We start from the raw sequence: 11,978 nt of genomic DNA, 5'->3' as shown, positions 1-11,978 counted from the left end.
TATCTAGAATATGTCCCCTGATATTATACAATATCCTTTATTGGATACTGGAGACCTTTGGTTTAATTCTCTGAGAGTATCACTGTAGCAAATATCCCTTAGAAGGCTACCTATAGGAACCCTTCCATCAGGACAACATGGCCCTCTCACCCAAAAATAGATTTTTCACTTTGATCAAAATCCGTTAATTTGATTGATATACCTGAAGCTGATGAAGACCTTGATGTTCCCATGAATGAATTCAGTGTGTTGGAAGTTGAAGCTATCTTAAAAAAACTAAAGAGATGGAAAGCCCCTGGATACGATGGAATAACTGCCTAGAGGATACTGGCCGAAAATGAAGTGAGGCAGACTACTTACAAGACTATTTTGTAGAATGTGGCATGAAGAGGCAAAACCTGATGAATTAGAGTTAGGAGTGTTGGTGAAAATGGCAAAAAAGGAGACCTAACTGATTGCTATAATTACAGAGGCATAACACATCAGTTGTTATGAAAATATATAGTATGTTTATTCTAAAGAGACTGGAGAGATTGATTGATGAAAAGCTGAGATGAAGAAGCAGGATTTACAAAAGGTAGAAGTTACACTGACCAAATTTTCATTTTGAAGCATGTAAGGCAATGCGTAGAATTTGGAAATCCCCTTTTGATGGCATTTGCAGACTATGAAAAGCCTTTAATAGTGTGCTCCTGACAATTTTGTGGAGAGTCCTGCATTATTATAGAATTCCTCTTAAATATGTAAATTTGATTAAGTCGGTTCATGAGCATAGCAAGTGCAAAGTTAATGTTAATTGAGTCTTACCAAATGAATTTCCAGTGAACAGTGGAGTACTCCAAGGGAATTTGTTGTCACCTATGTTGTTTATCCTCCTTATGGATTTTATAATGTGTAGAACAGTCGGAGATGGTGGAGAAGGATTGGGCTGGATTAGTGACAGGAATTTAGCAGACCTAGAGTATGCTGATGATGCTGTCCTTGTTAGCAGAACACCACAGGATTTGCAATGCTTGCTTACCAGAATGTATGAAATTTCACACGAGGTTGGGCTGAATATTAATAGAAGAAAGACAGAGATGATGAGAACAGAGTATACAATGGAATAAGAAATTAAATGGGAAAGAGAAAGGATTAATTAGGTAGAATCATTTAAGTATTTAGGAACTATGATCTCCAATGCAGGGTCTTTAGAATTAGAGTTTAGTGAAAGACTGAAAAAAGCCAGTCAGACAATGGCTAGATTAAGTAAAATTTGGAAATCAAATTGCCTGAAATTACATATAAAAATCAGACTATATATCAGTTTAGTGAGATCGGTGTTACTCTACAGACATGAGTCATGGTATGACAGTTAAACGATCTCTAATAGATTTAGTAGATATGAGAACAAAGCCCTCAGAATGATGTTGGGAGTTAATGCAGGACAGGATTAGAAATGAAACTATAAGCGAAATTACTCGAGTGCCATATGTGGATGAGATCATGATAAGGGGTAGATGGAGAATGTTTGGGTATGCTCTTCGCACTTTCCAAGAGAGATTAATTCACCAAACGTTCAGCTGGGCTACACAAGGCACTAGAAGAGTTGACAGACCCAGGCCTACATGGCTGGAACTATGAAGAGTGAAGTAGGAGATGGTGAGTAGAGATGTATTGATTTAAAAGCTCAAGATAGAGACGACTGATGAAATCTAACCGAGCCCCTTTGCGTCAATAGGCGTAGAAGGAGGTAATGATGATGATGAGAAATGTATACACTCACAGGCAACCCCTTCTCACCAGTGTATGGCCACTCCTTTCCTACTACTCAAGAGGCATGGAGAGCTGCGGCATTTAGCTACCGAAAAAAAGGATTTTAATATATCTATATGATTATTTAGCTGCCACTTTTGAAAGGTCACGTATCTTACACTAATAGCCTATTGAATAATTAATGAATTAGAAAGTGAATTAATAAGGGCACTATTCTTTCCAGACGATGGTTTGATAATAACAATAATAATAGAGGAGAAGAAAGGAAACTGATATTAATGGAGGTATATATGGACTGTGGGATAGAAATGAAAAACAAGAATCCTATAGTGATATTTGAATTTAATATGAAAGAAAAAACAGACGAGATAGAGGTCATATAAATGTAACAGAAAACATGAAAGACTTGGGAATTAAAACCGACAAAGGGAAAAGAAATAAGGTCAAGAAACAAAAGAAGAAAATGGCGGTAGAAAAAAGAAAAGCTGGCAACTCGAACTTATTCTGTTATAGCATAAAGCTTCCATGAAATATTAATAATTAAGGAAAGCGTATTGGGAAAATGTGCGCTTACCGTGATTGATATATGAACAACAAATATACTGAAATAAAAATACAACAATAAATAGAAAATTTGAGAATTTTTTTTTTTTTTTTTGGGGGGGGGACCACAGTAGCTATTCTTCAGGGAGATATTAAGAATGTCAGAAATGAAAATTAGGATAATAGGAGAAAGGCAACGGTTCGTGAAAGGGATATAAGAGGGAAGAAATTATACGTTGAAGAAATTAAAGCGGACGAAAGAGATTAGGGAATTGATTAAAGATGTGGATATGGTCTATGTAACTTTCAGGAGAATTGGGAGGGAAGAGAAGACCAAGATTAGAGTAGGTAATAAAAAGTAGTTTAAAGACATGTGCACAAAATAAAGATCAAGGAGGAAAAATGTTATGTATAATGCTAGAACTAAATTTTTAAGGTTAAATGACAGGAAAAGACGTAATTGAGGAAGTACAAAGTGTAAGCTGTGCGCATTATAAATAGAGAACCCATCCATTTCTTACTTTACTGTCAGGACTTCAGCTACAGAGAAGACGATAAAAAAAAATTGCAGTGACCATATAAAGAGGTAAAGTATGAAATAACAGGAAAGGTCTCTTATAGAGGGAAATGAATATATAAAAGAATACATAGACCAAATATAGAAAAGAAAGTAAAATAAAAAACACAAAGAAGAAAAGAACGGAGGTGCCGATGAAAAGGCAAATTCCTCACCCAACGGGTAAGTACAACTGAATCTTTGACAGTAAGTCAGTACTGACAAGCGATTCTGTTACATCAAGGTAGACGTTAGATGTCTGAAGGCGTAAGTTTCATTTTTTATTTAATCTTATGTTAAATAAGTCAATATATGTATACATGTAAGTTATGAATATTCTTGATTATATGAACACGAAAGAAGAATGTTAATACTATACAGCATTTACTTAATTTTATGGAGGTAGGTTTACGCCTACCTGTGGAACGATTGGTAGCTAGTTTCTCTTCTGTAGCCTACACTCTTAAGTGAAGCGCAAATATTTACTTGTGCGCTGTTGCCAATAAACATAGAAACCTCATGGCCCCTTCATCCTAAGTTAGGATATATCCTTCCTCATAGAGATGTGGGGACGAAGCTCCCCTGTCATCGAAGTGTGGGTACGAAGCTCCCCTGTGAGAAACGAGAGACAGACCATAGTCGAGTGATGGTTTATTCATTTCTTCGTTTTAGATTGAGCTCAGCCATAAAATAAGAGGGCCGTTGGTTCTTGCATTAGCAGCCCATACAGGTTTATTCACGAGACAGGTGACTGACATAGACTTTTGCGGACAGAAAGGTAACGTTCTGCTGGGCAGGGGACTGACTGACTGCAGACGGGTGAGATTGGCTGGGCATTTGTGTTTATTTACATTAATATTCTGATACGGTAAATATAAAAGTCCAAGTTTAACATACAATATTGTACTGTATTACAGGGCAATGTAACCTAGGGAAAAAACTACTTTTTTTCTATTGAAAAAATTCTGCTCTTTGAAAATTACACTCGTTACCGTCGCAAATGTATATTTTCAGAAATATATATAAATCTATATCCAACGATAATGGAGGACCTCCAGTGGTAACTCGAGATTTTGGGTTGGGAAAACATTCTGGGAAACGGTATATATTGGTAAAACAAGCCTTTTCTTCTCTATACATTACCTTCTTGGATGTATAAGAAACCGATGAAAAAATATGGTAATATTGAGCTGCGCAAGCTAAAATTAGCAATGTTAGCATAACATTAGCTGTGTTTTTCATTTATTTTTGACATTCTACGGGTCGGTTGTAGTCGCTGTCGTTCGTTCGTATGTACATAGCAGGTTTCACCTTCTACGCATAAACTCCTCCCACCTGTGCATAAACTCCTCCTCCACCAATAGGATTTCTTCTTCTCTACCCGGCAAATTCAACTATTCTCTTCATTCAAGTATTTGACTTGATTACCATTCCTTTTATGTAATACCCTCGTATACATATTACGTTTAACCCAAGAATTACTAGTTTTATTATCCGATACTTTATAAAATCACCTCATTTTATATTCCCATTAAATATTATTTATCATACACTCCATTTTATGTTTCTATATTAATTTTATACATTTTGTTATTACCTTTTCACGCCCTGATTTCACATAAATACTTGCTCTGGACAAGTTTCCCATTCTAGTTCATTCATGTTTACTCTCTGGACTCTGTTGTTTTTCCGTTAACCAATCAGGAACCCATACTTATGCCCAACTCCCTTCCCTTATCTCTTCAAGTGGTCTCTTCATACCCCTTCCAACAAATCCTTTTCCGTGGAAACCTTTGTCCTAGTCAGGTCTTTGTTCTTTCAATTGAGGTTTTTTTCGTACTTGTAATACCCCAACGTTTACAGTGTCCCAAGTGCCGTTTATAGAAGTTAAGACGTCACAGTCTCAACACCCCGGTGACCCACAAGTTTCGTCGTCCGGACCATAAAAGTAAGTCTTTAACTTCTTTAATTTAAATGTTTATATCACGTGCAGCTCAACATTACCGCTTGCCAGCACAAGTTTGTGACCTGGGAAGGGGTCTGGGGGCGTTGTGACCTGGGAAGGGGCAAGCCCCGGCTAGGGGTTGTGACCTGGGAAGGGGATTTGGGGGCTTGCCCCCAGCTGGGGGTTGTGACCTGGGAACTACCAGGTTAGGTTAGGTGGGTTTGTTAGGTTCTGTACCCTTTTATATATTGTGTAAAGGGTACATGGAAAAATGCTTTAAAATACACATGTTGATATTAGCGTAGCATTGGTAATGTTAGCAATGTCAGCGTAGCATTGGTAATGTTAGCAATGTCAGCATAGCATTGCTAATGTTAGCAATGTCAGCGTAGCATTGCTAATGTTAGCAATGTCAGCGTAGCATTGCTAATGTTAGCAATGTCAGCGTAGCATTGCTAACGTTAGCGTAACATTGCTAATGTTAACGTGCGCAGTACATACGTTCTTGATGAGTGAAGTGAGATTGGAATTTGAACAAGAGCCATTATATTTAAACATTGTAACAGAAAATATATGTTTTCCTGAAGAAAATAACGTGATTTAACCGATTTTCACCTTCATTTCATCCGCAGCAACAACAACCAGTTCGGCTACTTGAAGTTAGTTGAACTGGTTGTTCTGTTTGTTTGCGGTTGAAATGAAGGTCAAATTCGGTTAAATCACGTCATTTCCTGCTGGAAAACATATATTTTCTTTTTGAAAGGAGAATCTGTAATACAGTACAACTTTACCCAATAATACATAGTATATGAGATGAAAGAGCAGATGATTTTACATATGACAAATTAAACAATAATTATGTTACATTAACAGGAAGATATATACAAGAGTAAAAGGAGACCTGAATTGACAATGAAGTGTTGTTAGACGTTTTTACAACTACCCCCCCCCCAAGACAATTATGAAAAGAACTTGTATTGTATGAGAGGAAATGGATTATCGCAACAGAAAAAAATTGCGCAATTCTATACAATGGCTTTGTCAGCAAGTTATCAAATTTAAGTACTTTCACTATAAAGAGGGAAGTCCAAGGTTTCGTTCGATATAAAGATTTAACCGGCGCTAGGTCTTGAAGTGGTTTAAAAATCAAAATTAAATTTGACCTACCTGAAATAAACGGTATTACTGTACTTACCGTCAGGGTAACTTTTGCTAGTAAAATCCAACTTTTCCCTATAGAAAAACGCCCGTTTCCTTCGAAAATGACACTTAATTTTTACGCAAATAAATACCTAACATAATGTATATACAGTACTGTGTATATACATATATATATATATATATATATATATATATATATATATATATATATATATATATATATATACATATACAGTATATATATATATATATATATATATATATATATATATATATATATATATATATATATGTATATGTATATATATATATATATATATATATATATATATATATATATATATATATATATATGATATATATATATATATATAATATATATATATATATATATATATATATATATATATATATATATATATATATATATATATATGTATATACTGTATATATATATATATATATATATATATAATATATATCGACCAATAATGGGGGACCCCCAGTGGGAACTCGGGTTTTGGGAGGGGAAAACATACTGGAAGAGCTCCTTTCACTATCGTCGGTGAAAGGCTATTGCTCAACCTTCAGCCTCGCCTTCAAGCGGAAAGGAGTTGACATTTCCCCTTCGTGGGAGTTTTCTTTTCTCATATGGAGTTATGAGATCACTTGGCCCCTAGTCTGAGGTCAGGCCTCCTCCTTGGAATGTGGTTCGTGTCTTGAGGTCTCTAAAAGGACCTCCCATGAACCATTTTGCCATGCAACTGACCGAAATCTCACTTTGAAGACAGCGTTCTTTCTCGCTTTAGCCTTGGCAAAGAGAGTTGGTGAACTTCATAGCCTCTCATAAAAATAGCAAAAGGTATGTACAGTATTATTAGAAAAAAAACAAATTATTTCCAAATTTGACATATTAAAGGACTCAGATTTGTATAGTTAGGAAAACTAGAAGATACTTTTAAAAATTTGTGTTTGACAGGTTAAATTAAAATGTACATTGCATTCTTTTCATTACGTGATTTGATTTTGGTCCTTTTTTATACAGAAACGATGACCATTTACAGCCTCTTCATTTTAAGTAAGTCTGGAGGTCTTATATATCATCATGATCATAACATCCCAACCATAGAAAATGAGAAGACTTTCAGTTACCCTCTAGAAGTGAGACTTGATGTTCAGAATCGCAACATTGTTGTTGCATATGGCCAGCGGGATGGAATTAAAGGTAGGCTACTGTCGTGATGATTTGTTTTCAATACTGTAAGTATTATTTAAGAGTAAATCTTTTGTTCCGTAACTGAAATACAAACCACTCTATTTATTAGGGATATTACTTTTGGGGAAGCTGAAATGACGAGCCATTAAAGTTAAGTGAGGGTTAACTACCCACATCGCTAGTTAGCGGGGGATAGGGAAGGGTAGCTTGCTACCGCCCCCCTTCACACACCTGGGATTTAGCTCACTTTACTTTTGGCTCGGATGATGAACAGACGTTGCCGCTCTTCATCCTTCGCATTGTTTTGGACTGCCGTTAATCTGTTTTTTGCTTTCTCTTTTTCTAGTGTGTTTGCGTGTTGACTTTCCTGCTATGATGCGCACCTGCCCTGGGATCACCGGCCGGCCCTGCGAAACATGTATGTCGGCAGTGGACACAGATCCTCACACCCTTTGTCCCGCATGCAAAGGTCAACGGTGTTATTGTGATAATAAGTGTAATGAGTGTAGGGAGTGGTCTGCCTCCCAGTGGGAGAGGTTTGGGCAATGGCAGAAGAAGTCTAAGCGGCATATTTCTCCTTCGAAGGTTCCTTCGAAACGGGAAAAACCTAAGATCTCTTCTTCCGTCTCCCTACCCTCCTCCTCCGAAGCTCCTACTTGTTTGGTCTCTTCCGATGGACCGTCGAGTTGTAGCGTAGACCGATTTAATGTCGGCCAACCCCGGTCCTCGAGAGAGGGTGTTGCTTCCCCTAGTGAAGCGGCCCCACCTCTCCTCCTGGGTGAGGCCTTGTCACTAACTCCTTTGTTACAGGTTTGGTCGTCCTTGGGCCTCTCGGGTCTGCCCTCCAAGGATGCATTGCTGCAAATCATCCACAAGGGTGCTACTATGCAGCAGTCATCGTCGCCATCGGAGGTAGATCCTCTGGCCCTTGTCGACATTGTGGTGTCAGAGGTGTCACCTATGATCTCATCCGACTCCTCTGCCCCTCCAGACTCTCAAGTGCTTGCTTCCTACTTAATTTCCCCCGTTCCTGATCTTCCTTCGAGGGGGAAACTAAGTCCAACGTCTGTCTCTTCTGCGAGTGTGTCTCCTCCTTGGGGGAGTTCACTCATAGAGACTCCACTTCGCCTTAGAGGTCTCCCTTCACCATCAGTGAAAAGGCACCTCTTCGGCTCTTCTGCTTCGTCGTCGCAGCCTTCACCTGCAGAGGAGCCTTCGCTGCAGTCATCTTCTGCCCCTCGACCTTCGACTGTGCCTGGACCTGCTACTAGTCGTCCGACTTCGGTCCTGGATCTCTCTGCAGATCGTTCGCGACCTCCATCATTGGATGCTTTCCCTTCCAAAGGGCACATTCCTGTTCCTGATCAACCATCCATCAGACCTGCTGACTATCCATCACCGTTCCTGCTCCTGGTAAAGCCTCTTGAGGTCCTACCGAAGTGCGTAACTGCGCACCCTTGCCCTTCAGCTCACCAACCTCCTGCAGGGCAACGGCGCTCCCTAGCAGCTCGTCGGCGCTCTACGGCGCTTCGGCGCGCCCCTTTACCTGCTTGCCCTCAGCACCCACCAGCTCGCCAACGATCTCCAGTGCTACTGCGCTCACCGAATCTACGCACACATGCGCAAGTTCGCTCTCCTGCTCACCATCCTAGACAGCAGCTACAACCTGCGCCTACGCTCCCACGATCTCCTATGCACCAGTGTGCTCATGAGCGCCAGCGCTCTCCTGCGCGCCCTGCGCCTACGCGCCCACGGTCTCCTACGCGCCAGCTCACTCTTGCGCGCCCACAATCTCCTGCGTGCCCACGATCTCCTAGGCTCCAGCATTCTAATGCGCGCCAGCATTCTCCTGCGCATCAGCACTCGCCTGCACATCATCAAGCTCCTGCGCGCCAGCGCTCTCCCACGCGCCATCACTCGCCCGCACGCGCGAGCCTGTGCGCCAGGTCTCTCCGCGCGCATGTACCAAGACATGCACACCTGACACTCGCCTGCTAACACGTGCGCTCCAACACTCGCCAGCGAGCCAGCTCTCGCCCGCGCGTGCAAGCAAACTCTCGTTCATGTGCCAGCTCTCACCTGCGCGCCAACAATCTCCCGCGCATCAGGCACGTGCACAGGAACTGCCCTCGGCCAGGTTATCATCGCCTCACTCCAACTGTTCTGGCTCTACCAACAAGCTCCTCCCACCTCCTCGTGTACAACAGAGGAGGTACTTTGAGATCCTGGAGGAGCCCAGTCCAGCTCTTCCTCTTCACCACTCTCTGTAAGAGCTAACTAAGGGGATCTCTCTTGAGAGACTCCAGCCAGCAGGTCTCTTTCTCGGCAGCCGAAGTCCTTAATCAGGAGAAGGTCACAAAGTATGCTATGCATGCTACTTCGTGGCTGGATATATGGTTAGGGACCTTTGGAATCCTAGTAAGAACTGAGAATTTCTCCAAGGAACGTACCAGGAAGGCAATGGAGACCTTCCATCTCTCAGGCACTCGCACAATTGAGTTTTTTGCCCACCAAGTTTCGAACTTGCCACCCATCTTGAAATGTCGAGATGCGGTGTCTGAGAGATTCCACCATCAAGTCCCCAGTGTCGAGATAACTAGGCTCAGCCATTCCTCTGTAGAGGGAGCCCACCTGTTTTAGCCTAAGGAAGTGGAACATGCTGCTAAGAGATGGAGAAAGTCCCATCAGGACTCCCTCTCGCCATAGGGCTTTGACATCCAAGTCGTCCTATAAACCTCCAGCTCCTCAGCAGTCCCGTCCAACTCAGACCACAACAACGAAGACTACAGCGAAGATAGTGGTGTTTAAGAAGCCCTTTACTGTCAAGGACAGGAAAGGCAAGAAGTCCTCCAGGGGGAGGGAAAAATCCTAGAGGGAGCAGCCGAGGCCGCAAACGCTAGGATAGGCACTCTCCCTGCTTATCCACCAGTAGGGGGATGCCTACAAAGTTGCTCTGACAGGTGGAAGCAACTCGGGGCCGATCGCTGGACAATCTCTGTGATTCGTCTAGGATATCGTGTCCCGTTCATAACATCTCTCCCTCCCCTGACCAGGAATTCAGTGTCAATAGACTCCTTTGCCCTGGGATCAGCAAAGGGGCAGGCCCTTCGGGCAGAAATCCAGACCCTGTTAAAGAAGGGCACTCTCCAAGAGGTCCTCGATGGGTCCCCAGGCCTCTTCAGTCAACTCTTTCTTATAAGAAAGGCGTCTGAAGGCTGGAGAGCAGTCATCGACCTCTCAGCCCTGAACAAGTTTGTCAAACAAACTCCGTTCAGCATAGAGACGGCAGACACGGTCAGACTAGCGGTAAGACCTCAGGACTGCATGTGTACACTGGACCTAAAGGACGCGTACTTCCAGATCCCAGTCCATCCGTCTTCAAGGAAGTACCAGTTCAAGGTTCTGTGCTTCGGTCTTTCCACAGCACTTCAAGTTTTCACCAGAGTTTTTGCCCTAGTGTCATCTTGGGCACACAGGATTGGCATCCATCTCCTCCGCTAACTGTACGACTGGCTAATCCTAGCAGACTCCATGTCAACCCTTCTTCAACACCGAGACAAACTTCTGAGACTCTGCCAAGATCTGGGGATCATGGTAAATCTAGAGAAGTCATCCCTGCTTCCTACACAGAGACTATCATACCTAGGCATGATTATAGACACCAATCTCCACAAAGCCTTCCCATCAGACGACAGGATAACAAAGCTTAGGAAGGTTGCAAGACCTTTTCTGAGACGAGAAAATAGCTTTAAAAGAGGAGGGCAAATTTACCATTTACGTATAGTGATTCAAGAAGTGTCCTTCAAGCTTTAGAAGGTTTTAATTCTAGTAACCCTTTAGTTTTAAAGATTTTAGAGTGGCTTTTAATTATTGGCCTAAAAGGTATAACAGTTCGATTCTGTTGGGTTCCTGCACACGTAGGTGTGTCTGGAAATGAAGAGGCAGATTCACTGGCAAAGAGTGCTGCAGCCAAGTTGTTACCTAGAAGGTTTCCCATTCTTTGTGATGTTTTTTTTACCAGCAATTCGGAATTCTATTTATAAAAATTGGCAACAGCATTGGGATAGTTTAAGGGAAGATAAAATGAGAGAAATATCGATGGGTATATCCCCTTGGAGATATAATGGGATGCCCCAAAAATGGGAGACTACTCTTTGTCGTCTCTGCATTGGTCACACCCGAGTGAGACACGAGTTTCTGCTGGCTGGCCAACACCAACCATATTGCGACGACTGTTTGATACCCTTGATAGTAAGGCATTTGTTGACTGAATGCTCCACTTATAGCACTGAAAGAAATAGATATCTGTTTGAGGCTCTTGGTGAAGATGGCAGGTTCATCCTTGCCAAGATCCCTGGACATGAGGTGTCGTACAATGCCAGTGGCATTTTTAAATTTATATCAGAAGCAGGTCTTCTTAATGCTATTTAACTTTTATATCATTTTAACTTCTTGTGGAATTTTTAGAGTTATATCAGAAGCAGGTCTTCTTAATGCTATTTATTTTTTAGGACATTTACTTCTCTGGTTTTGATTGAATATTTTAATCTTTATTTATAATAAACGATATCGGCGTCAATGACCTTCGATGTCAGGATGCCAGAGAACTTCAAATCAATCAATCAACACATAACTGAAAAATTCTTCATTACCTGAGGGTTTACTACTGCATTGTAGTTGTTCAGTGGCTACTTTTCTCTTTCTAAGGGTAGAAGAGATTCTTTAACTATGGTTACTAAACCCACCTGGACTGGTGCTTGGAGCTCCATGTCACAGCCCACATGGCCCTGGTCTTCCCGGCT

The 11,978-nt window shown here is 41.3% G+C and overlaps 1 protein-coding gene across 2 annotated transcripts in view; it reads left to right on the top strand.

Moving 5' to 3' along the window:
• Window positions 1–3,018: 3,018 nt before the first annotated feature.
• Window positions 3,019–11,978, top strand: part of Trs23 (trafficking protein particle complex subunit 4-like protein Trs23) — a 174,740-nt gene continuing 165,780 nt past the window's right edge. For both annotated transcript variants that reach the window (XM_068388980.1, XM_068388975.1), the window contains exons 1-2: window positions 3,019–3,121; window positions 7,006–7,185. In XM_068388980.1, the coding sequence (XP_068245081.1) occupies window positions 7,011–7,185 (175 nt within the window). In that variant the 5' untranslated portion in view covers window positions 3,019–3,121; window positions 7,006–7,010. The remainder of the gene's footprint in view (window positions 3,122–7,005; window positions 7,186–11,978) is intronic.

This window comes from Palaemon carinicauda, chromosome 1, assembly GCF_036898095.1.
Source record: "Palaemon carinicauda isolate YSFRI2023 chromosome 1, ASM3689809v2, whole genome shotgun sequence".
Taxonomy (NCBI): domain Eukaryota; kingdom Metazoa; phylum Arthropoda; class Malacostraca; order Decapoda; family Palaemonidae; genus Palaemon; species Palaemon carinicauda.
The sequence above is the reverse complement of the archived record's forward strand: the minus strand, read 5'-3'. Positions and strand labels throughout refer to the sequence as shown.